This window comes from Dendropsophus ebraccatus, chromosome 6 (assembly GCF_027789765.1).
Source record: "Dendropsophus ebraccatus isolate aDenEbr1 chromosome 6, aDenEbr1.pat, whole genome shotgun sequence".
Classification (NCBI taxonomy): domain Eukaryota; kingdom Metazoa; phylum Chordata; class Amphibia; order Anura; family Hylidae; genus Dendropsophus; species Dendropsophus ebraccatus.
The window spans coordinates 15188262-15216065 of record NC_091459.1 but is presented as its reverse complement, the minus strand read 5'-3'; the positions used below and the strand labels follow the sequence as shown (position 1 = coordinate 15216065).

At 41.9% G+C, this 27804-nt stretch overlaps 1 protein-coding gene across 2 annotated transcripts in view; it reads right to left on the bottom strand.

Annotated features, from left to right (window-relative positions):
- EPHB3 (EPH receptor B3) overlaps positions 1–27804 on the bottom strand; it is a 45296-nt gene that overhangs the window by 13756 nt on the left and 3736 nt on the right. For both annotated transcript variants that reach the window (XM_069974535.1, XM_069974536.1), the window contains exons 2-4: positions 1744–1808; positions 465–1137; positions 201–356 (exon numbers count right to left, since the gene is read on the bottom strand). In XM_069974535.1, coding sequence (XP_069830636.1) covers positions 201–356; positions 465–1137; positions 1744–1808 — 894 coding nt within the window. The remainder of the gene's footprint in view (positions 1–200; positions 357–464; positions 1138–1743; positions 1809–27804) is intronic.

Genomic DNA, 27804 nt, shown 5'->3' with positions numbered 1-27804 from the left:
GCCACCCGTTTGTGAATCTGAAGTACCCAGAAGCTGGAAGATGATGACACCCGGCAGGGAACGGGAGCCCGGTGGTGCGGCACAATCCCGGCAAAGCATAGGTGTCTTTTTTTATTCCTCCCCCCGGACTTCTCCTTTAAACATCTGTACCAGAATATAAAGCTATATACACAATTCAGGCCGGTTTCCTCAACACTTACATGTGCACGGTTTCTCCGCCGTCTCTCCATCAGCTCTGTAGTAACCCATCTGGCAAGAACAGACGGTGGCTGCGGTAGACGGGGCTCGGCTATTTGCAGGACAGGCAATGCAGGGCCCTTCTCCCTGCTTGGACTTGTACGTGCCACGGTTGCAGGCTAGGGAAGGAAATGAGATGTTAAAACCGGATAGAATATGGATAATAAGGAAGATATGGAAAGAATGGAAAGAACCCGTGTACAGAAGTTTAGTCTTAAAGGGATTACCTAGGCACTGCGTGTCCTTGGCGGCCGCTTCATATCCTGCTGAACACGTACAAGAACCCACTGGTACCATCCACTCGCCATCTCCGTTGCAATAGAGTTTTAGTGGCACAGAAACTTCAAGGGCATTGGGCACACAAGCACCGGGGGCAATGACCAAGGAAGTGGGTTCTGCACCCGTCAACGTCTCCGGAAAACTAGCAAATCCTGCTATTGTCTGTGGACACTTTTTATAGAAAACACGCACCGAAATTAAGGAAACACAGGCACCCAAGTCTTGAAAAGCCAAGTAAAAACCAGCGCGGGAGAGGGGGCCAAAGCTCCGCACTTTAGTGTTAACACGACCAGAGTCGCGTCGCGAAAAGCTCTCATCCGGTGCAATGGTATCCACCTTAATGTATGGAGTCTCCATCCAGGAGGGACTGGTCTCAGAGGCCGAGTCCGTGTCAGACTCATAGTAAAAGAGATTGAAGGTCTCCTTGCAGGATCCGGGGATATTGGGAAGGCTGTTACAGTCCCGTACGGTGAATTTCAGCTCAACATAGACACGCTGTACATCCTGTCGCGGTATGAACTGTGTCCTCAGCCAGTTATTCTGGTTCAACATCTGCACATTGCACACTTGATAAGTCCGAATTGGATTTGATGCATCGTCGTAGCCGCTTACTTCCTCCCACTACAAAGAAAAAAAAGGACAAGATGAGGAACAGAAGGAAGAAATATGTTCTGTTTATGGAGTTCTTTAAAGTAACTGGAAGGATCTAGAAGGTTAGGCTGAGTCCACACTATGTTTTTGCATTCCTTTTTTTTTTTTCATACATTTTTGCAAAAAAAATGGATGGAAAAACGGATGGAAAAGCGGATGCAATTCTGTGCATTCGTTTTTATATTGACTTCCATTATATCTATCTACCTATATATAAATCAAATCAAAACGCATCTTTTTTTTAACGTACTTGACCTCATTTTGTGTACGTTAAAAAAAAAGGATGCGTTTTTATCTTTTTTTTATAATGGAAGCCAATGGGAAAACGGATGCAAACAAATGCATTAGTTTTTTGCAAAAACAGATGGAAAAAAAATAAAAATAAATCAGATCTCAAAAATGTAGTGTAAACCCAGCCTTTAAAAAAAAATAATAATAATAATATTAATAATAATATTATTAATAATAATAATAATAATAATAATAATAATAATAATAATAATAATAATAAATAAATAATAATAATAATAAATAAATAAATATATATAATTTTATTTATTTATTTTTTCTACTTACTCCAGACTCGGGATAGGTGACCCATGCCAGCTCTGATGTAGTCCATCGAGTGTCCAAGAGAGTTTCTACACAAAACAAAAGAATATCCCGTAAAAGATTATTAACTTGAATCATAACATAAAAAGAAGTTATTCCCATATAAAACAAACATTGGACGCTTTCCAGAGACACACACCGGTCTTTCATGTTGCAGTGCCACACATACGCACTATGTATATGGGCAGGGCTAGACAAATACTGGGTTGCCAATGCAACTAGACCTTTCCTGTTGGCATCTAACCATAGTAATATCTTTGACGTTACAAACCTACATCAAAAGTCTAGTGCAGTACGATACGCTTACAGGGGTTGTTCACCAACATTTTTATTTTTTTTTTTAAATTTCAAAACAAGTGCCATAGATTTATAATTTACATCTATTCAAAAAATCTCGTCTTCCAGTACTTATCAGCTGCTGTATGTCCTACAGGAAGTGGTGTATTCTTCCTAGTCTGACACAGTGCTCTCTGCTGCCACCTCTGTCCATGTCAGCAACTGTCCAGAGCAGCAACGAATCCCCATAGCAAACCTTTTCTGCTTCCAGACTTAAAATAATAATATACCACTTCCTGCAGGACATAAAGCAGCTGATAAGTCCTGGAAGACAACATTTTTTTAATAGAAATAAATTACTAATCTCTGACACCAGTTGATTTGAATGAAATTTTTTTTGGTGAACTATCCCTTTAACTAGGAAGGGGACAACGGAGCAGTATTTATATTAGGGTTAATGGTCCGTCCACGTTATGCACCAAGATCGCACAATTCTCGAAGCGCACCATAGCGGACTTAGCGTGTCCCAGCCAAAGTCATCTTATAGTCCTAGCCTAAACCAGCAACACAACCACCTCAGTCAGGATTTAGTAGAAATATGCTGCAATAACACACCCGAGTCCCAGTCCCTAGCCAAAAGGTCAACACTAGTGCTAAAATGTTACGTTCTCCAAGAACGGCCGCTCCGGTCTGAAGACACAGCCATGTTGACATTAGGAGGCACATATTAAAAGTATATTTTACACCAATTTTCCCCTCCAAGAGTTATTGAAAAGCTGTCTTCAGACTTATGGAGAGGCCTCGTTCCATGTGTATAACCACCCAATCCCACCGGGAGAGAGGAAAATTACGGCAACTTTCTGCAGGTGACTCCTAGCCGGGACAGGGGACAGTGTGATGAGTGCCCCTTTATTGTAGAATAAGGTTTATATTCCATTTACCTACAGAAATACATCGCTAAATAAATACACAAACTAGACAGTCATTCCATCGCAGGTTACATATTTATAGACAGTATGGATCTGGGGAGCTCTGTAATATTTTCTCTGGAAAGCTGCCTGTAATATGAAGTACAGAATGACGGCTCTAGTGAAGAAGCTATGAGCAATATAACAGCAAGCTTAAAGGGGTTGTTCAACAATTTTTTTTTCTTTCAGATCAACTGGTGCCAGAGATTTGTAATTTACTAAGTCCTCCATTACTTATCAGCTGCTGCGTGTCCTGCAGGAAGTGGTGTTTTCCCTCCAGTCTGACACAATGCTCTCTGTTTCCATATCAGAAACAGTCCAGAGCAGTAACAAATACATAAAACATAGAAATAGAAAACCTCTCTAGCCCTCCAAACTGGAAAAATACACCACTTCCTACAGGACATGCAGCAGCTGATAAGTACTGGAAGGCTTGAGATATATATATATAATTTTTTTTTTTTAAATAAGTTAATTACAAATCTGTCACCAGTTGACTTTTTTGTGTAAACAACCCCTTGAACTTTGATTAAAGACTCTGGTCTTCCACTGCTATATGTCCTGCAGGAAGTGGTGCATTTTCTCCAGTCTGACACATTGCTCTCTGCTGCCACCTCTGTCCATGTAAGGAACTGTCCAAAGCAGTAGCAAATCCCCATAGAAAACCTCTACTGCTCTCCAGACTACAAATAACACACAACTTCCTGCAGGACATACAGCAGCTGATAAGTACTGGAAGACTGGAGATTTTTTTTTTATTAGAAGTAAATTACAAATCTCTGTTACCAGTTGATTTGAAAGACTTTTTTTTTTGTGTGAACAATCCCTTTAACTCCCAAATTATACTAATCTACCCACTTGTAGCTCAGACAAAGACAAAGGAAATCAAAACAGTGAGAAGCATTGCACTCTAGTCTTCTCTTATAGTTTGTGGGGCTTGAATATAAAATTCATGTTTTCTGTGAACATAAGGTTGGGGGAAAGGCTGCATCAAAGTAAGAGCCGCTGCATAAAGAGCCATATTTCTACAGCGGGATTAGAGGCTGATTTACACTTGTGTGGTTTTCAGCGGGTTTCCATGCATTTTAAAGGGATGGTAATCAGGGGAAATCGACACTGAAGCAAAACAAATGCTCTGGCGTCATTTCCATATCTGCAAGCAGCTTAGTCTTCTTACCCAAGAGCAGACTGTGCAATTCTGCAGGCATAGACGTGCTGCGTGTAGAGATGGACACAACCGTGCATGCAAAACATACTGCCCCTCCATACTGACCGGCATTACTAGCCATGTCAGAACATGGGGGTCAAAGTCAGGCCCTCCAGCTGTTACAAAACTACAATTCCCATCATGCCTGGACAGCCAAAGCTTTAGCGATTAAAAATCTCAAAAAGCCGCTATGGCGAATGACTCGAAATCATTCGGCCAATTACACAGAACGACGGTCGTTACTTATGATTGTTCTTGCAGTCGTTTTGTCGTCGCTACTACATATGTTTCAGCTATGACTTATTACACTGAGCGATGTGCGAACGATCAAAGATAAAAATAGGTCAGAATGCTATCAAATGACCAACGATTTCTCGTTTAATGGTTGTCTGCTATTACACAAAACGATCATCGTTTAAATGCGAACGATCTTTTCAAACTATCGTGTAATACGGCCTTTAAAGGGACAAAGTCTGTCTATTGTCCTCTATGTCCACGAGTCTTGCTGTAAAGCATGTCGCTAAATGCTGTTAAGAACAGTCCAGCCAATATGGACGATCCCATAACAATGTAAACAAAGTAAAAAAAAAAAAAGATACGGTCAGAAAGTAATAGAAACAGATTAGAATAAAAAAAATTTAGCATCTTGCTCTAATCAGTAAAAGAAAATTTAGGTGACACATCCCCTTTGAAAAGGGTAGTATAGGGATTTTTTTTATTTTATTTAGTAGCTTTACAGCAGGAGGGGGAGGGGGGAGTACTTTTATTCTGCTGTGCCGGGATGGACATGGCAACTAGTCATCTGGGCGGGGAGCCACCTGTGACTAGTCACAGCTCTCTGCCTGTCAGCGCGCTCTGTGGTGATTATTGACAGGCCGAGAGAAGCGACTAGTCGGGGGTGGCTCCCTGCCCAGATGACTAGTTGCACCATGGCAGAATAAAAGTACTTTTTCCCCACTTTAAAGCTACGGCCACAGCCATGGCTTCGGGGAGCTGCACAGCAGAGGTATACCGTGCAGCAGGGACCCATATCAGCACAAATATACTAAGTGTCCAAGATAAGGAGGACTGGACAGTGGGACAGACACTGCCAAAATGGTGACAGCGGACATGTCCAAAAATGGCAAGAAGTCAGTACGAAAGGGTGTTTAAAAAAAAAAAAAAAAAAAAGGCTGTGATCTTCTCATCCAAATATTTCTATAGGTCAAGTCAGAATGTGCTCTGAAAACAGAGGAACAGAATTCTAAAAATGTTCTCGCAGAATTGATGTTGGATAGAGAGATTTCACTGTAGGGTTTATAGCATGAAGCAACTTCAGGGCAGCTACTAAAAATTCTATGTAAAAACAAGCTTTCCTATAGAAGAACCAGCCTTTAAAAAAAAAAGGAAAAAAAAAAAAACACACGAAGCATCTGGGTGCCACAAATTGGACCAGATGCCGAGAGCTGATTTTCCGATCTTTATGTACTAGTCAGCGGAACAAATGCAGATGTAATGTTGCATATAATAAACTGTGTCCAAAGAATTCCAGGGGCGCCCTAATCTCATCCCATCATTGCAGATGGAGTTTACGTCCGTTTACAAAAAGTTACAAAATGTTTGCAACAAACTGCAATGGCAAAAAAAATCCCTTATATCAACTACAACTCCGAGCACTCAAGAAAGTCAGCTTCTTATTTTATATATATATATATATATATATATATATATATATATATATATATATATATATAAAAAAAAAACAAAAAAAAACAGTAAAATGTCTAAGTTGCCATCAGCTTTATAGGGTGTATTCACCTTCCAATCATTTCTTAGGGTACTATTACAAGGAACGGCCCTATCCGGCCAATTATGGTTCCATGTAATAAACACAACGATCAGCCAATGACAACAATCATCGGCTGATTGTTGTTATAGGTTTGGACCGATAATTGTCGGGCGCCGATCGTGCATTGCTACATGTAATAGCGGTGCGCAGTCAGTGGCTGATGATTTGCAAACTGCATACATTACCTATCCATGGTCCAGGGCTCCTCCTGTGCTGTGCTTCTCCCTGGGTCTCGCTCACTGTAGCCGATCACTGGCCGAGACCACAGTGGCCAGTGATTGGCTGAGCGGCCTGTCCGCTAAGACAGGCCGCTCTGAAGCTGCAGCGTGCGGGACCTGGAGAGAAGCAGAGCGCAGGAGGAGCCCAGCACCATGGATAGGTAATGTACAGAGTTTAAGCAAGGTTTGCAAGGACATCGGTAACTATGTCCATGCAGCCCTCGTTAAACGATTATCAGGCCGTGTAATAGGCCCAGTAAACGAGCGCCGATCTAGCAGATCAGCGCTCGTTTACAGTTATCGGGCCATGTAATAGTACCCTTAGGCCTCATTCACACTTCAGTATTTTTCATCAGTATTTACCACGTAGAAATGACTGAATCCTTTGCAACGCATTGATTTCTATTGCGCTATTAATACATCCGACGCAAAAAAAAATTAAAAAAGATAAAAAAAATAATAGGATAGCACAAGCCAAAAAGACAGAAATGACTGCACATCGCACCCATGGCTGACACGAAAGCTTATTCAGCTACATTTAAAACCAACATCAGAAGTTAGTATATAATTTGGCCAAACCATATTGCCTCATGTACCACGTGCAGGTCTTCTGATACATGAGTCCCTAACCAAAAAAACATCACTGTGCCGGTCAGCGACCACAATCCTCGCAAAATGTGCGCAAGCAGAGAAGGGGGGCCACGGAATGGCCCTGCAACCCCGCAGGTGGAAAAAGTGGACGCCAAGCAACACAAGTGTGAACAAGCTCTTACCTCTCTCTCCATTCCTCTGCAGGTAGAATGGGAGAATATTAGGAGATCCTTCCCTTATGTACACAGGTGCTTCCTACTAATTTGGATCACATGGGTCTTACAAAGCACGAGTGCTAGCCACAATGAAAAAAGGGACAGAAATAATAGGATAGGTTGACTTGTGAATGTGGCCGTAGGAAACATTTGTTGCTACAGTAGATACAATGGAATCTATTGGGATTCATTAATTGGTCCTAAAAACCCCATGGAACGGGACCAAGACTGAGCGCAGAGGTGAAGCCGGCCTCGCACATGGACGTTAACAATTGCCATAATAGTGCGTCCTCCCCACAAAGCCAGCACATCAATGGCACGCCGTATCCCCGTCCCCAGTGAGTCATAGCAGAGAAAGTTTAGACAGCTGCCAAGTCTCCGCAGCTCCAATGTCACCGTCACTTTGCCACCAAGCTGATATGAACATTGCGGCCCTTGACTTTAATTAACATTTCCATCAGCTTCGTCTCATCCGAGCTGAAGCAATCTTCAAAAAAAACAAGGCTGGGACTATCTAGGGTGGAAAGGGTTATTTTTTCCAGTCCTGATTAGATGCCGAATGACCCATCCAATAACCCCCGTTAAGTCTGATGAAAACGGAAAGCTGCTTTTCCTCCCCGGCGACTTACTAGTTTATGAAAATGAAGCAAGAAAAGTTAACCTATGACCCCCCTCCAAAAGGAAACCAACTTTAAAGAGCGAATTATCATAAAAATAATATTTGCACATTTAAAAAAAATCATAGGACAGCAATTGGCAGCGATGCCCTTTGTCATTCCATTTCAAGAATTTAAAAAAAAAAAAAATTTCCGAAGCTGAAAACAAGTACTGTAAAATATCAGCTAGCAGGGTACCGTCATGTTATGTATCATTCCAATGAGCAGACCAAGAAAAAAAAAAAGTTATAATGCTCCCCGAGGTCATCTGGGCATCACTGCTGAGGAGATACATGACAGGAACTCACCAAGAACCCTTTTACACAGCTTAATCCATCGTGCGGGTTATTAAAGGGGTACTCTGGTGTCAGAAAGTTCTATAAATTTGTAATTTACTTCTACTTAAAAATCTCAATTCTTCCAGTACTTATCAACTGCTGCAGGAAGTGGTGTATTTTTTTCAGTCTGACACAGTGCTCTCTGCTGCCACCTCTGTCCATGTCCAGAGCAGCAGCAAATTCCTCATAGAAAACCTCTCCTTCTCTGGACAGTTCTAGTCTCGGACAGAGGTGGCAACAGAGAGCACTGTGTCAGACTGGAAATAGAACCCCAATAAATTTAAAATTTTAGTTAATTACAAATCTATATAATTTTCTGAAACCAGTTGATTTGAAAGAAAAAAATATTTCGCCGAAGTATCCCGTTAACTTCATCATAGTCGGCCTCAGATTCCTGTTTATACAGAAAGATGTGCAGCCAAGTACCCATGATATTAGTTGACGCTAATGTGATTAGGCGACAAACAACCGATATCCTGCTCGTCGGTTGATCGCTGGGCCAACCAGCATTCCCGTCCACCAATAACCGACCTGTGTAAAACTGCTTTAAAAAGTCCCACGTTATTCATGAATCTACAGTCAGACAATGTTCTCTTCTGGCCTTGTTCATATTTTCATTGTTCTACTCATTCGTAAGAGCAGAACAACAAGACCTGACACCAGTGCTGGAACCGATGAATGCCAGACAGCGACAGCACCAGATGGACCCTATTGAATATAATGGGGGTCTAGCAAGTTTCCGGCCTGGAGTCAGGCATTTTACCAGACAAAAGTGCGCCATACAGAATGGAATCCGCTACAAAGGATCCTAATGGACCGCAGCCTTAGGCTATGTTCACACAACGTATCCTTTCAATTTTTTTAAATTGAAACAACGGCCATTCTTGTCATAGAGAAATGTGCTGTATTGAGATCAATGCAAATAATGGCCGTTGTGATAATTGACATGTCAATTATCTACATCAATGCAATAACAGCCCTTGTTTGACTCTCGCGGCCATTGTTTTTGAGTGCCAAACAATGGCCGATTGTTCATACATTGTGTGAACACAGCCTTAGGGTACTACGCGATTTTTCGACGATCAATGATTAACGATAAACTCAAACGACCGCTATGGCGAATGACCTGAAATCGTTCACCCAATTACATGGAACGATGATTGTAACTTATGATCGTCATCCTGTGGCCACTGTGTTCGCCACTACTGCGAACGACGTCTTATTACACGCAAACGATAAAAATAGGTCCAACCAATTTTTCGTTGGTCGTTTAATCGTTATCTGCTAATACACTAAACAATTGTTCAAATCTGAACGATTTAACGATTTTTCGAACGATAATTGTTCAGTGTAATAGGGCCCTTAGGCTATGTTCCCATACAGTATTCTGCAACCAAAAGCAGCAATGGATTGAAAAAATAAAGGCTATATTTTAAAATAACTATTATAATAAATATTTGCCATTAAATGGCCAACCACTCAACTTCCGCAGAGTGTGAACATAGCCCTTCTAGGTTTTCTATTCACTCCTGGTTTTGGTTGCAAAATACTGACCAAAATACTTTGTGGGAACATAGCCTAAGGCTATGTTCACACTCTGTATAAACAGCAGCTGCAGTTTGACATATTCCTGCGGCCGATATGGTAGAACATAGTTTTATTCTATTTGGATTGAGGGCACATATGGGTGGTGCCTGCAATCCAATTAAGCATTGAACTCTATGCATCAGAACGGCCATACATTGTGTGGACAGAGCTGGAACAACGGCCATAGCTCCTGGACTGTTGGCTGCAGATAAATAATAAGTCAATTATTTGTGCGGCCGTAGCAAACGTCAATTTTCCCATAGAGTTCAATGCAGTGCATTGTTTTAAAGAGGTTGTCCAGCGAAAATGTTTTTCTTTCAAATCAACTGATATCAGAAAGTTATATAGATTTGTAATTTACTTCTATTAAAAAAAATCTCCAGTCTTCCCATACTTATCAGCTACTGTATGTCCTGCAGGAAATTCTTTCACATTAGAAAGTTATATAGATTTGTAATTTACTTCTATTAAAAAATGTTGTCTTCCCGTACTTATCAGCTACTGTATGTCCTGCAGGAAATGTTTTATTTTCAGTCTGACACAGTGCTCTCTGCTGCCATCTCTGGCCGAGACAGGAACTGTCCAGAGCAGGAGAGGTTTTTTTATGGGGATTCATAGAAAACCAAGACAGAGTTCCTGTCTCGACCAGAGATGTCAGCAGAGAGCACTGTATCAGACTGAAAATAAAACATTTCCTGCAGGACATACAGTAGCTGATAAGTACGGGAAGACAAAAATTTTTAATAGAAGTAAATTACAAATCTATATAACTTTCTAATTTGAAAGAAAAATAAATTTCGCTGGACAACCCCTTTAAGGCAAGAACATTTGTGGTTTTAATTGCCAACAAAGGCCGTTTTGGTCTTTAAAAAAAAAAAAAATCACACTGTGTGAACAGCTCCTAAGAGTAAATTTAACTTCTGGAGGGTCAGGACAAGTTTCACCTTACTGAAACACTAAGCACAGTAACCTTGACTTTTGCTGCGGAAAGGGATGGTATGCAAATTCAGAGATCTACATTGACAAATCTTCCACCTAACCATAATCCTTAGCACTTCCTTATCGATAGAACATATATTCTACGCACGAATTACTCGTTTTTCAATTGCACAATCGGCGGAATTTAGGTGTTATTTTTTTTTTTTCACCGACTTTACATCCAACATACGGAAACCTTTCCGATTAGCCAGAGCTGAAATATTTGCTCTCTCTCCCCGGAGTGTAATGCCTCTACATGGACATTCATTGTGTTCATCCGTATGTTCTACCCACTGGCAGCAATGACATCAGCTGTAAAATATGGAGACTCTTAAGTACAGCAGGAGACGCCAAATGAGATAATTTCAAGCACTTTCCGAAGAGTTTGTACAACAGGCCTGGAGGTATAAGTGGAGCGCCGCAGCATCTAAAAATATTTACCTGCCCCCCCACCAGGAACTCCGGCACGTCACCGACCCCTTTCCTCAGTCTTTTAGATGCGTTGTAAAAATATGGACTTTCCGTAATTTACTACACGCTGTGGTGAACGGATCGTGCCAGACATCTGTGTGTAATACATACGGATGATTGCAGGGTTGTCGAGAATCCAATTGTTTGTATTTAAATTTAATTGGAACATTTATCCCTATAAACATATGCAAATGAGCGTATACTTATCTGCGGATGGACCTGAATACAAGCAGCCATCGGTGGGGATGTAAACCGCAGATTTGACTGACCATGGATTTTTCCGGCAAAAAAAAAAAAAAAGCCGACAATCTATGAGCAGCATCAAGTCTGACTAGTTCCACTCCCGGTCACAGATACAGGCCTGGCCGGGACATAGCAGCTACGAGAAATAATCTGGGCAGCAGCAAAATCGGTCATCTGCTTTATCATTTTAATTTCTTAAAGTAGCAGATTGAAACATATCCTATTTTATGGCCCCGACATATGGAACCTGGCAAAACTATTTTCCATTATTCATCCAGAATACAGCTTAGCGCAATAGATCGCAATAATTTAAAGACTACTTCGTGACTTAGGGTGTGTTCACACTATGAAATCCACGCAGAAAACATCCAGCAGATTCCGGCACTCACCCAGACTTGACTTGCCGCCGGTCACGTAGACTCCATTCTATGCTTAGACAGATTCCGCCGACCGCCCAATGAATTGACATGTCAATTGTTTGGGCGGATGGCGGAATCTGCCCGAGCATTGAATACAGTCTATGGCAGGGGCGGAGAGCCAAGTGGGGGGGGGGGGGGGGGGGGGGGGGAAATGCGCTGGATGTTATACGTGCAGATTCTGTAGTGTTAACACGCTCAAAGAGTATGTGCACACTGAGGAATAGGCAAGGAATTGGAGAAAGTTTTCTGCTTGAAATTCCTTGCCTATTCAGCTCTGGCAGAATAGGAGCCCCCTTGACTTCTATAGGATTCCTCTAGCGGAATCCGCCGTAAGGGTGCGTGCACATTACAGAATCTGCATGTATGAACCGCGGCGGATTCAGTCGCTCGTACCTGCGCGCGGCGGCGCATCTCCACCTGTGCAGATTCCGCATTCTGCCGAAAGAATTGACATGTCAGTTCTTTTGTGCGGGTACGAGCGATGGAATCCGCCGGGGGTCATACAAGCGGAATCCGTAGTGTGTACGCACCCTCAGAATTGACATGGCAGAGATACATGCGGGCACAAGCGGTGGAACGCGCAGCGGGTTATCCACCCAGATTCCATAGTGTTAACACGCCTATAGGGCGGAAAGCGGATCTGTGGCAGAAAATTCTGCTGTGTGAACAACAGAGCAGAAATCCCATTGAACACAATAGGACGCTGCTCTGTACAAATTTTATGGGAGCAATTTCAAGCGGAAATTAAGAGCGGATTCCGCTTCAAATTCCTCAGTGTGCACATACCCAAAAGATGACAAGTTTAAATTTTCTACAAGATTCTGGGGAACCTTCAGCCCTCCATCTGTTGCAAAATTACAAATGCCAGCATGCCTGGACAGCCCAATACATATTGGACGATCAACTTTTATGGGGGTAAAAAAACAAATAGAAACAAAACAAAACTGGATCCCTACCCTCACAATAAAACTAACTTTCTTAGTACAAATAAAAGGCAATTCAGCCAAGTAAACATCCCAGAGGCAATTCCATGTCCAATATATACAATGCATCACGTATGTATATGTATGTGTAAGTATAGGTTTGTGTGTGTGTGTGTGTGTGTGTGTGTGTGTGTGTGTGTGTGTGTGTGTGTGTGTATATATATATATGTATACATACACACACACACACACACTTATTTCTAAAACATAGTTCTGCGAGTGGAAGGGATAGGTTGAGAACCACCACAATGGTGAATTACTGATACATCCCATGGCTGCTAGAAACGTTACCCCCTTCCCTTTCGGAACGTGTTTTCTGCATGTCCGCACCAATATATTATCGTCCATTTGCAGCCATAACTTTCCCTTATGCATTCTATACAGTCACGCCGGCCAAACATCTCTATTTTATCCCCTCTATGCGTAGAACGGTAAAACCCTAAACCTAGAAATGATTTGTATTGGTAATTTACGGCTTCAGTGACACAAAGGCGCGGATGAACAGCGTGTTACTGTAGATAACCGTTCACATATGGGCGAAAATGGATCAGGGCAACACCCAGAGCATTAAAAAAACTGTAGGAATGTAGTGTAGTAATAACAGTGCTCATATAACAATATGATAGAAAAAAACAATATAAAAAGGAAAAAAAAAAACTGCACCGCAGGAGTAGTGAAGAGCCACTCCAACTAGACCGGAAAGGACCAATGTATTAGACCTGTTTTGTACAAGGATTCTTTATTAGCATTACATTACACATGTGTTGCCAAACTACAATGAGAGGATTTACAAAGGGTTTGGTACGGAACAGGAGGTGGTGGGGGGAGGGGAGCCAAGAACCTTCTCATATCTTATTTCTGGTATTGTGGCAGATCTAACTCCAGAGCTGCTAATTCTACGGCTTCCCTCGCTCTTTCCCAGGCAGTAAACCTCGTCTTCTTAGGTACAATGTGGTGGGAAGGGATTTTTATGACTCGCATCGATTCTGAGGCCATGCACTCCCCTTAGCACTAAGATTTTACAATACAGACGGAAGTGGCTCTATACCCCCAGCTGTCACAACGCACACTTACACTCTTCTACCGTCCTCAGATTGGGCGGGTCAGCAACATATCCAAGGTGGCGGCCAAGATCCGGTATTACGGGACTGTTTGTTGATGGCTTTGGTGCGTGACGCGGCTGTTCTGTCTTTCTACATCTGTTATATCTATACCCTTGTGGGAGAGATCTGCCTGTTCTTCCGTTACTAGGCTTTATCCACTGTAGGATTTTATATACTTCGTAACTTTTACAGGTTTTATACAAACCTTAGGGTAGGTTCCCGCTGAGGAATAGTTGAGGAATTTCAAGCCGCACTTATTTTTTTATGCGTATTCCGCTTAAAACTCCACCTTAAAATATGTACAGAGCAATGTCCCATTGTGTTCAATGGGGTTTCCACTAACAACGAATTTATGTGCGGAATGTTCCGGCCCGGATCCGCTTTCTGCACAAAGAGTTTACACATCCTCTAGAGATGAAGAAAAGGAAAACTTTCCTCTTTAATTCCTCGCTTATTCCTCAGTGTGAATATACCCTTCACGGAATTTCCAATTTTCACAATGTGCACGGAATCTGCTCGAAATTCCGCCAATATACCATCACCAGTCTACTTTCCCATAGCTTTTAATTGGCTTTCCTCGCATTTGTGTACAAGAGGAAATTTTTTGTCTGGAAATTTTGTCGTATTCTGCTCGAAGAATGGACCAGTCCATTCTATGGGTGCCTATACACTACAGAATCCGGGCGGATAACGTCGCTTGCCCCCATCTCCACCCGTGCTATAGAGTCCATTCTATGGTCGGGCGGATTCCGTCGTCTGCCCAAAGCATTGACATGTCAATCCTTTGGGCAGACGGCGAAATGGAGTCTAAGGTACGGACAGAGATGGGGGCGAGCGATGGAATCCGCCGGGATTTCGTAGTGTGAACGCACCATTTGGGCGGATTCAACTAGAGGAATCCTAGAGAAGTCAATGGGCCTTGAATTCTGCTCAAATTCCGCTCCTATTCTGCCAGAGCTGAATAGGCAAGGAATTTCAAGCAGAAAATTTTCCAATTCAAATTGCTCAGTGTGAACAGACCCTTAGGGCCCTATTCCACGGGACGATTATCGTTCAGATTATCGTTAAATCGTTCAAATCTGAACGATAATCGTTCGGTTGAAATGCAGTTAACGATTAACGACCGAACGAGAAATCGTTGATCGTTTAATAAGACCTGGACCTATTTTTATCGTTGCTCGTTCGCAAATCGTTCGCATTGAATAAGACATCGTTCGGTCGTTCTCAATAGATACGAACGCAATAGCGAATAAATAGCGAAGAGAAACGATCGCAATTACGATCATAAGTAACGATTATCGTTCCATGGAAATGAGTGAACGTTTTCAGGTCTTTCGCAATAGCGGTCGTTTGAGATCGTTAATCGTTAACGATTATCCAAACGATAATCGTCCCGTGGAATAGGGCCCTTAGGGCCCTATTCCACCGGACGATTATCGTTCAGATTATCGTTAAATCGTTCGAATCTAAACGATAATCGTTCGGTTGAAATGCAGTAACGATTAACGACCGAACGAGAAATCGTTGATCGCTTTATAAGACCTGGACCTATTTTTATCGTTGCTCGTTCGCAAAACGTTCGCAAATCGTTCGCATTGAATAAGACATCGTTCGGTCGTTCGCAATAGATACGAACGCAATAGCGAATAAATACGGAAGAAGAAACGATCGCAATTACGATCATAAGTAACGATTATCGTTCCATGGAAATGAGTGAACGTTTTCAGGTCTTTCGCAATAGCGGTCGTTTGAGATCGTTAATCGTTAACGATTATGCTAACGATAATCGTCCGGTGGAATAGGGCCCTTACAAGGTATCACAAGGACAGATGACGTCAGTTCAGTAGAGACAAGGGTTGGGTTGGTGTGAACTCTCGGCAGGTTTGCTCATCTCTAAATTGGAAACATTACAACAGCGACCCACTAAAAACTAAAAAAAAAAATTTAAATCCTGAAAAACAACAAAGATTAAAGCCTCTTCACATATCTCCCTGGCTCCTCCACGATCGTCCTGAGGTTACTCGCTAACCTTCAGGTAATTTGAAATAATTATTCCCAAGATGCCAGAACTGCTTGTCATACTTTCGCTGTAATTCTGGTACGCGCACAGGTATGCCATTAAAAAGAAAAGAACAAAAGCCCTCCGGGGATATCCTGCAGACACCAATCCCATGGTGGGCACCGTATAGGAGTTATATACAAAATCCAAACACACAACACTCTTCCCTGAGAATTTTTTTTTTTCTTTTTACAACATAAGGTTTCAGTGTAATTTCTAACTCTGGCGATGTTTCAAGTTGGACACATTTTTCTCATTAAAAGGGGGAAAAAAAAAAAAAGAATAAAAAGAAAGGCCTGGATTTGGTGCAGATTGCTGTGTAAAACAGGGAAAGCTAATCCTAACACAACCCCCTCCATCAGACAGTCCCTGGGGAGACCCCCCTCCCTACAGGACAGCTCGGCTTAGAAAAAGGCCCCTGTTGAGGGGGAGGTGTAAGCGCACATGTACAAGCTTTTCCAGCCCCAGATTAGAAAAACTTCTTTTTGGCTGCCCTTTGCCACGCTAAAATGGCTCCAGGGGGTAACGTCTAATGATATTTAATATTGAGACTTGGGGACAGATTCATGTTTCAGCAATGACCAAGGCTATTTTTTTTTATCGTTTGTCGCAATGAATGTTTAAGTGCAACCCCGTGATGTGTATTACACCCTGTGACGCCCTATTACACGGGACGATTATCGGGCAGAAAAATCGCTATATTGTTTGCATTTAAACAAGAATTTAAATTCAACTATAGAAAAAAAATCGCTCATGTGTCGTTGATCGTTGATTTAGATCTGACCCTAAAACCATCGTTAATCGTTCACTGTAATTCCGGATTCGTTCACTAATTGTTCAGTGTAATTGCACATTGTTTCTTCTTTTGCTGGGATCAGATGGAGTACACGATTGTAGCCACGATCGTTGCAACGGTCGTAACCAACGATTATCATTCTGCGATTATCTTTCGAATTTTCGCGATAACGATTGCATTTGAACGATGAGGCGGTGTACACACTAGGTTTTTGCAATCCGTTTAAAAAAAAAAAAAAAAAACTATGAAAAACTGATGAAAAGAACGGATGCAGCTGTGTGCATCCGTTTTTTCATTGACTTTTATTATAAAAAGAAATGGATCAGTTTTTAGTGTACACACAAAAACATGGTCAACCTAATTTTTGTGACCGTTAAAAAAAACGGATCCGTTTTGATCCGTTCTTTTTTTTTATAATGGAAGTCAATGGAAAAAAAAAATCTAAATGGGTGCACACAATTGCATCAGTTTTTTTTTCCCCAGCACTTTTTCATCCGTTTTTTACAAAAAAAAATAATTGCAAAAACGTAGTGTGAACCCAGCCTAATCGGCACGTGTAAACACAGCGAGCAATCAAGCAACGAGCGAGAAATCGTTCATCTTGGTCTTTCAACATGTTCTCAAATCGTCATTGGTCGTTCACTAAAAATTCGCAGATCGCTTCGTCTAAACAGTCTTTCACCGATTCACCCTGTGTGTGAAATGAGCTTATGCGACCTTAAAACGATCGTTTTTTCAAACGATTTATTTCTTCTGATTGCTGATCGTAATAAAAATCTAATCATTGCTTCAAAAATCGATAAACGATCAATTGGGCGAATGATCGCTGCGTTTAAACGGACCTTAATATGTTGAGCGACAATCTAGTTTACGATCCTTTATGATTAACCGATAAAAATCGGTTAATCTAATAGGACCCCAAGTCGCAGAGGGTCCTATTAGACTAATCGTTTTTTTGTTTTTGTTTTTTTTTAACAATTCGCGATGAATGATCGCAAATGAGATTGTTTATCGTTAACCTGAAATCGTTCACCACATTACACAGAACGATGGTCGTTAGATAAGATCGTTATAACAAAGGTTACTGCGATCGTTTACTTCATCTGATCTCGGCAAATGATGGAACGATTTTGGAATTACACTGAGCGATTTTAGAGTCAGATCTAAATCATCGATCGTTGCCTGTGATTACACAGGGCGATTATGGTTTAAATTTAACGATTATCCGCACGATAATCGTCCCGTGTAATAGGGCCCTTACTAATCTCTGCAACAAGCTGAATGGCTGACGATATGGGGCAAAATTCTACAACAGGGGTAGGGAACCTTGGCTCTCCAGCTGTTGCAAAACTACAATTCCCATCATGCCTGGACAGCCAAAGCTTCGCTTTGGCTGTCCAGGCATGATGGGAATTGTAGTTTTGCAACAGCTGGAGAGCCAAGGTTCCCTACCAAATTTTTTACAATAACCGTTCCCGAATAATGCCAAGTAAATTAAATCCCCTTTTTTACAAGCAATCCGTCCAACCATAAACTCCCTGTAAAGTGTTAAGTGGGTGCAACTTCACCTATTATGTATTCAGCCAGTAGCAATCCCCCCCCCCCCAAAAAAAATTTTTTTTTGCAGTTCTATTACGATGGTCATTATAAATCTTGGTTGGAGTTTCCATGGTAACACTCTAGGAATTGTGCCAAAAAGAACTTTGATACTGCTTGTATCATATTGTTGTTACATTATTCTGGGCAAAGGGCCAGGACACCGAATGACGGACAGAAGATCGATGTCATCTTGTAGTCTATGACTGGCAAAAACAATATCAAGACATATGCCATGGTCATGTGACTGTACGAAATGAACACCACGCTAACACACATTGGGGGAGATTTATCAAACACGGTGTAAAGTGAAACAGGCCCAGTTGCCCCTAGCAACCAATCAGATTCCACCTTTCATTCCTCACAGACTCTTTGGAAAATGAAAGGTGGAATCTGATTGGTTGCTAGGGGCAACTGAGCCAGTTTCACTTTATCCTATGTTAAATAAATCTATCTATATATATATATATATATATATATATATATATATATCTATATATCTATATATTTATATCTATATATAAGTTTTTTTAGCAGAACCGAGTAGTAGATGCCTAGAACAGACTTTCAGCAGACATGGTAGTTAAATCTGCTTATAAACCTGCCTGGTATATATCGAACATAAGATAATAAGAAGGGAAATACTAAAAGGGCAGACTAGATGGACCAGGGGGCTTTTTCTGCCGAAAATCATCTATGTTTCTAGAAACCAAGAACAAAAAGAGAAAAAAAAAAAAAAACTTTAAAGATGCCAGATCAGGTCAATGGGGACGTGCTCTGTCTGGGACTAATATGGATGCAAAAAATGCAGCATTACGCCCATATGAACCCAGCCTCACGTAACGTACGGACAACAGTCGTAGTTTGGCACTCAAAAACAGTGTCCGTTGTAGCGTCGTTGTTGCATTAAAAATTGCATTGAAATCAATGCCCAACGGCCAGAAATAATGGCCATGTCAATTATAGCAAACAACGGCCGTTTTCCAATACATGGTGTGGACAATGGCTGTTGTTTTCACTGACTTATATGCAACTTATTTCACTGTGAAAAGAACGGCTGCTGTTTTAATTGAAAACAACGGCCATTCTTTTCGTATAATGTATGTTGTGTTAACATAGCCTTAAAGTGACTGTACCACCAGGCCCAGGCTGAAGCACTGGAGGAGGCCGACCCACCCTTAGCGGGAGGAAACCCCCGCCCCTCTATGATAGGATTCCATTGATTCTAATGGAGTGACGTCATGGAGGGGCTGGGGTTTCTTCCCACTGGGGGTGGGTCAGCCGCCTCCAGTGCTTCAGCCTGGACCTGGTGGTACAGTCACTTTAAAGGGATTATCCAGTGCTACAAAAACATGGTCACTTTCTTTCAGAGACAGCACTACTTGCCTCCAGGTGAGGTGCGGTTTGCAATTAAGCTCCATTCACTTCAATGGAACTGAGCAGCAAAACCCTGCCCAAGCTGGAGACAAGAGTGGGGCTGTCTCTGGAAGAAAGTGGCCATGTTTTTGTAGCGCTGGATAACCCCTGTAAAAGGGACAATCATGTTAATCCTACTGACCTGGGTGAGCCTAACCCACCGATTTCTCAGTGCTGGCCAACCATGCTCTGTATCGCAGTGTCTGGGCTCTCCCCGGAAAGAAGGATTAAATAGGTTGAATTTTAACACATGATCCTTTTGTTCTCAGGAGAGATGGGACAACACCAGAGACAGGCAGCGGCTTACTCCCTTCCTGCTGACGACACACGCACGCTCCACCAAGCTAAGCGCGCACGGCTGAGTGAGCATTTCAGCAACAGCTATGGAAAGTGTATGGCCGGATTAAGCAATAGAACCTGATGATACACTATGAATCAACGCCATCCTTGGGACACCACAGGCGCTTCATTGTTTGTTTACATGGATCCCGTCCAAGGGTGAGAAATACTTCCATAGAGTGTGAGCAATACACTAGATGTGTCAGTGCCAGAAAACACTTTACACAACTACTATTCAGGGCTCGGAGAATATAGAGTCGTCAGCTTTACTAATCCTGATCCTTTGTCCTTTCACTGTCACATCCCGCACACTGGTCACTCACCCTGCTCACTCGCGGGTTAACATTGTGTCTCCTCATCTCTCGATAACACAATACCATGATGACAAATTAGACACTCAGAAGTGCTGCCAGTTGTGTCTGGTCGGGAAGGTCTCTAGCAAGACAGGTTTTCTGACATTATGGGAAGGGCATATGATATGTAAGAAACCAGGTTCTTGTTTTATTTTGCTCAGGCAGCTTTGTATAGAACACTTGTAAGAGACAATTCTGATGTAATATCAGGTAACTAGAACATACGGAGAGCAAGCGGCCATACTAAAGAGCCCTATTATGCTGTGTTTACACGGAGCGATAATTTGCCCAATCGATCATTTAACGATTTTGAACGATTTAGACAAATAAATTGTTCGAAAATTCTTAAGAAAAATCGTTATTGCGATCTTTTTAAGATCCCTTAAGCCCATCTTTCACATAGGGTGAATCTTTGAAAGACTGTTTACACGAAGCGATCTGCAAATTTTTAGCGAACACCAAACGACAACTTGAAGACTTTTGAAAGATCAAAATGAATGATTTCTCGCTCATCACTTGATCGTTCGCTGTGTGTACACAGAACGATTATCGCTCAAATGCGATCGTTATTGCGAAAATTTGAACGATAATTGTGCCGCGTAAACGTAGCATTAGACAGATTATCGTTCTAGCGTTCTTCTAATTGGGTAAATGCTGGCAACTAGAGATGAGAGAATCTACAGTGAATCGCTTTGTTCCTATCTGTATTCTGCTCATCAGACTGCGGCTTTGAAGTCTGCTCCACTCCGTGCCGCTCCTCCCCGGGTGCTGGGAAAAGATGGATCCAGTCCTGGGAAACTTCTCCCAGTTGCACCTGGGGAGGAGCAGCACGGAGCGGAGCAGACTTCAAAGCCGCAGCCTGATGAGTAGAATACAGATAGGAACAAAGTGTCTGACTTTGTTCCTACTGTAGATTCACTCATCTCTAGTCAGGCAACGATCAACAGACTGTACAAAATAATCGTTAATCGTTCGCTAATCATTCATTTTAATTCCACATCGTTCTTTCCTTCCATGGAGTAAACGATCGTGGTAATGAACGAACTAACAACTATCGCTGTGTAATACGGTGAACGATTTCAGATTAACGATAAACAATCTCATTAGCAAGCGTTTATCGTTAAACGTTAATCTCTGTCTACCAGGACCCTAAAGGCCCTATTACAAATACTGATAATCACCTAAAAATTCGCTATAACGATCGATAGCTAGTGATAACTAGCGATTTAGTAGCAAACGATTCTAATGCTATTACATTCACCGATTGCTATTATATACGATCATATTTACGGTCGTTCTTCAGGACGACCCACACATCATGTTTTATTTGCAAACGGCTTATTAAATAAACAGATTTGCGAACGATCTTTTTGCGGCGATCATTTTTCAATGCGTTGAAAGACAATGATTAACAATTTTTCCTTCGTCGTTGGATAATCGATCATTTTCAGTCGTTATAGTGAATTTTTAAACGATAACCGCTCCGTGTAATACGGTCTTTAGGCTCAAGCCCATGACAGGGTACTACAGACTATAGGTACTCCATGTCTGCCATATGCAATACACAGAACAGCTGTCATTATTGATCTGTGCAACATGCCATATGCTCCAAGGGTGGCTTCACTGGGAACAGAATTGCAAGTTTGCAGCAAAATCCACTGCGATTCCCGATACTGTCAGTTTGAATAGGATTTCATACCCAAAGCTGAATTTTTATTCTGCTGTATGAAAACCCCATCCCTCTTAACCCGCGGCGGCCCAGTGACTACTTTACCGGTCCACACTCCAGCCCGCTCAGTCAATCAGTGGGTGCGGCAGGACAGCGCACTGATTGGCTGAGTGGGGCGTCAGGATATGGGGAGCCACAGAAGCCGCCGGAGCATGGACCGGTAAAGAATTCCCCCAGCCACCACAGGTTAAGGGGGGGGGGGGGGGGCTGTCACTTACATACGTGCAGCTGTTTTCGCTGCGAACATGCAGCTGGAAATCCGCTGCGAATCCGTTACATGTGAAGCTACCCTTAGGCTACGTTTTGCGCAGTATTTCGCAACCAAAACCAGGAGTGGATTGAACACACAGAAAGGCTCTGTTCACACACTGTTGAAATTTAGTTGATGGCCGCCATTTAATGAAGCAGTTCACCAAAAATGTTGGTGGACCCCCCGGTAGGCGCTGGCACGTACACTCACCGCAACTGATCGATGTCCCGCGGCGCCATTCATATCCGGTGCGCGCTCACTTCAGCTTCTGCAGTGACTCCTCTTCTCTGTCTTGTAATTGAAAGCCGGAAGTTACGCGCTTCCATACAGAACGCATGGATGCGAGTGATTTCGGCCGTACAATCACAGGACAGAGAAGGAGTCACAGCTGAGGCAAAGGCGAACGTGCGCCGGATTTGAACAGTGCCGCGGAACACCAATCAGCTGTGTTGAGTATACGTGCCAGCGCCTACCGGGGGGGGCCAATAATATTTTTTGTGAACTGCTTCTTTAGTGGTAAATAACGGCCGTTCTTTTAAAATAACAGCAAATATTTGCCATTAAATGATGACCATCCACTCAATTTCAACAGTGTGTGAACAGATCCTTTCTCTGTTTCCAATCCACTCCTGGTTTTGGTTGCAAAATACTGAATGGGAACAAATATGTTCCCACTAGGTAAAAAGAACAGCCGTTGATATGAAATACGGCCGTTCCTTTTACATAGTGTGAACATAGCCTACAACAGCAAGCAGCATGGACCAAAAAAACACTAAGACAAAGAAGAACAGCAGCATGCTAAGGACAAATAATATCCTACCACATTGTAAATGTAAATCCACAAATTCTAATTGACTAAACATAATATTTCATATGTAAATTAACATTCCATACAAATGCGCAAGAGCGTAGACTAGCAATGAGAACGAGCGAGATAAAGTGAAAACAAATGCTGGCGAGGCAGAAGGGAGAGAACTATTGTGTCTGTCCCCCAGCTCTTTCCACAAGCATGCACTCACACATATGACTAGGTCAGGAGACCGCCGGTGAATAATCATGAAACAAGTCACATAAAAGCAAAAAAAAAAAAAAGAGCAAGAAAAACACACAAAAGTAAGTAAACACAACACATATTTGACCCGGCATTCCTTCAAGGACTAAAGTGGTTTAACTCTATATTTGAGAAAACAGATTATTCACAAATTCCAATGAGGTAAACCTCAAAAACTGCCCGAACCAGAAGAGAAGAAGAAGGGTGTGATCAGCACACAAAACTTCATGGTCCCCATGCAGTAAAAACATAGGAAAGTCAGGCTGTACAAAGCTGCCCCGAAAGCAAACACACAGGACCATCTGTAAGTCTAGACACGCACAATGGGTTTCTGGTTTCAAGAGGTATCATTGACATTGATCCTGTGCGCACAGGAAGTGGAGGGGTTAATGAAGACTCCATGAAAAATCCATACCGGGGATGGGAGAAAGTCGACGACATCATCGCAGGTTTCTGACGCGTCAATGCCAAAAAGTTACTCATAGTCTATGATCTAGTCTTACGATCATGGATAGGGAACCTTGGCTCTCCAGCTGTTACAAAACTACAACTCCCATCATGCCTGGACAGCCAAAGCTTCGCTTTGGCTGTCAGGCATGATGGGAGTTGTAGTTTTGTAACAGCTGGAGAGCCAAGGTTCCCCTACCCCTGCTCATAGCACATTAGATCTGGAATCTCGTGTCTGTTTGTTGCGTTGTTTTTACGCTTTATCTGCAAAGGGTTAACAGAAAAGGGAGGCCGATCCACATGAATATGTATGTCGGCTCACACAATCAAACAATAACCATACATCAAACAATACGAAAAACCTCAGCAAATGGAATGACTTTATTAAAAGAGAACATTACAATAAAGCTTCGAATATTCCGCCTCTTTCACATTAAAACACAGGAATAAAAAAAAAAAAAAAAAAAAAAAAAAAAAGCGCAACGTCTCGTCCGAACATCAAACAAGCTTCCATACACTCCTCCATCAGAAACTGCAAACCAACAACCACAGGAATGGAAAAACATCCCAAGGCGCATGGAGCGCGGAAACATAACCAACAACACAACAAACTGCGCTCCGCATCTGTGGGAGAAGGAACCAGGGGGACACTTAAGGGCTTTGCGTCTATTTTTTTGGTGAATAAATAGATTTTTCGCCAATTTTTGGTCTAAGTTCTATTAATTTTGCAATTTTTTTTAAATCTACCTGTTTTGAGTATTCACCCAAAACTTCGCATAAGGCTGGGTTCACACTACGTCCCCTGTTTTTTAGTGTACACAAAAATGTGGTCAACCACGTTTTTGTGTATGTTAAAAAAAACGGATGCGTTTTGATCCATCTTTATGTTTATAATGGAAGTCAACGAAAAAAACATCCACAAAAATGCGTCTGTTTTTCTATCAGTTTTTTGCTAAAAAACAAAAAACAAAACGTAGAGTGAACCCAGCCCAATACGGGATTTGCTCTCAATTTATCATTTGCGACAGTTGAACAAAGTGGTGAATGCCTACGTCTGGTCATTTCCAGGTGAATTCGTTTGTGCAATTATTTTGCGAATATTTTGTGAAAATCTTCACGAATTCATGAAAAGTTTGTTAAATTAGTCCGATTTTTCTGGGTAAAGAGCAGACGAATACTCTGTCGAAAAATTGCATGTTTTAGACTCAATAGTAGATGTCCCCCTAAGTGTTGCACAAAATGGTGAGTGCCGACATCTGGTCAGTACCAGTTTGTGCAATTTTTTGCAAATATTTTGTGAAAATTTTCAAAAAAATTCATGAAAAGTTTGTTAAATTAGTCCTATTTTGCTGGGTAAAGAGCAGACGAATACTCTGTTGTTTTAGACTCCATAGTAGATGTCCCCCATAGTATCTCTCACATAAGTAACAAACTGGCCGGAGATATGTGAACACACAGGAATCTGCGGGGGTGTAAAAACTTACGACCCACCTGTGTCTCTACCCTTCCCACTTGTCCACAAACAGATCCAGAGGAGCAGACATAACAAGCCGGGCCGGAGCAGGAGAGTATATATGGGCACACTGACTTATACCAGATTATCACTTCTCGCCCTTATGAGGTGACGTATTGTACTGTAGCAGCACAGACACCGTATGCAGGGCGGCAGGGTTTATGCAGGGTTCATACACTGCAGGAAAGGGGTGACAGGGGAGCTAGAATACAGGAGACTGCCAAATGGCACAAGCTGCACATTTATCACCGTGGCGCACATGGCAGAACATTTGGCACGTCGGACATTTCCTTTTACGCAAACATCATTACATGTAATAAAGTGGTGGATGTGACGTGCAGGTTAGGAGACCTTATTCTGCACCAGATACCATAGATTTACAACTCCACAGTCCCCTCATTTCTAGACACTTGATGTTCACCAAAAAAAAAAATATTTAAGTTTAGATATAGTATAGATTTGTAGTTTACTTCCCATACTTATCAGCTGCTGTATGTAAGTGGTGTTTTCTCTCCAGTCTGAAACATTTCTCTCTGCTGCCACCACTGTCCATGTCAGAAACTGTCCAGGCCAGTAGCAGTATTTCCTCTGCTCTCCAGACTAGAAAGAATACACCACTTCCTGCAGGACATACAGCAGCTGATGAGTACTGGAAGACTGGATATTTTTTAATAAAGGTAAATTGAAACCACAACTGCAAACCTTTCATCATCCTGAGGTATAAACTCTTTGCTGTGGCAGCTAGTGGTTCTAACTTTACACACAAACTCCAACTTGTATAAGTCTACTCATCTGCCCTGATCCCACACCACAGCAGCATGTCTCTGTATTCCCTGCAGAAAATGTTGGCTCAAGCACGTTACCTCTAAGATCTGTGACTGGATGAGCGGGCACTTCTGGCAGGGAGGACTGTGAGAATGGTGGGGAATAGGGGCAAGTGAGTACTCTACCTTTTTTTTATTTTTAATGGACCCTTACATTAAAGTATGTTCACATATGCTGGATCTGTTGCAAATCTGACATGTATTTAGAGGAAGAACCTGAGGGCAACGCTCAAGATTTCTGCCACGGACGTGTAGTTGTTGTGCTGGCGGATCCACACAAGAATTAGCCCACAATGATTGGGGCTAATCCACAGCTTATCTGTGCGGAATGCTCAAGACACATGAATATGCTCATTCTATTTGCTGGTGAGTTTTTTTCTTTTGTCACAATGTGGATTATAAAAAAAAAAGCTAACAATTCCAATGCATATGAATGAGGCATAAAATGCAGCACTCACTTTCACTAAATGCGCAAGTTATACAGGTTTGACAGATTTAGAAATGGAATTTGTAATGATTTCTAATGAAATCCTGTGTGTGTGAACAGGGCTATTACAGAGAGAGAGAGAGACATAAGTGTGTATGTGTCAAACAAACAAAGGCTTCAAGGGGTAGTTCACCAAAAATGTTTTCTTTCAAATCAACTGGTGCCAGAAAGTGCAGGAGATTTGTAATTTACTTCTATTAAAAAAATCTCAAGTCTTCCAGTACTTATCAGCTGCTGTATGTCCTGCAGGAAGTGGTGTATTCTTTTCAGTCTGACACAGTGCTCTCTGCTGCCACCTCTGTCCATGTCAGGAACTGTCCAGAGCGGTAGCAAATCTCCATAGAAAACCTCTCCTGCTCTCCAGACTGGAGAGAATATACCACTTCCTGCAGGACATACAGCAGTTGATAAGTACTGAAAGACTGGAGATTTTTTTAATAAAAGTGAATTACAGATCTTTGTCTCTTTCTGGCACCAGTTGATTTGAAAGAAAAACTTTTTTTTGGTGAACTACCCCTTTAAAAGCATAAAATAAACAAGAATTCTTAGTATTATTTGCTGCCTACATAACAATTACCTTTTTTTTTTAAAACTTTCTCCCCCCTGATAAGTGTGAATGATCCCTAAGATGGAGCCGGACAGGAGGTGTGGTACATAAGAAGATTACTTGGACACTATGTTACGCTGTCAGGAGGATTACAGTAATTACAGAGAACAAATGAATCTATTTCTTCTTTGTCTTTCCTCGGAATTTATTGAATGTTCATGAATTGTATTGTTCTGTACCTGTTGCCAAAACACATTCAGAGCGGCCATTTTGGTGGGCTGATCCTAGTCCATAGTGGTTTCTGCTAAACGAAGGAAGTAACATGTATATAGCTCTACATCCCCACTGATCGGGCACAGGACTGGTTTGTTGCTTTGTCTCTAGTTTGTTACATTGTATTTACTTCTTCTAAGTAGATTTTGTACACAGCACAGAGATCTGCAACAAACAATAGAAATCTGAAGAGCACAATACTTGTGTCTAGTACAGGGGCAGGGAACCCTGGCTCTCCAGCTGTTGCAAAACTACAACTCCCAT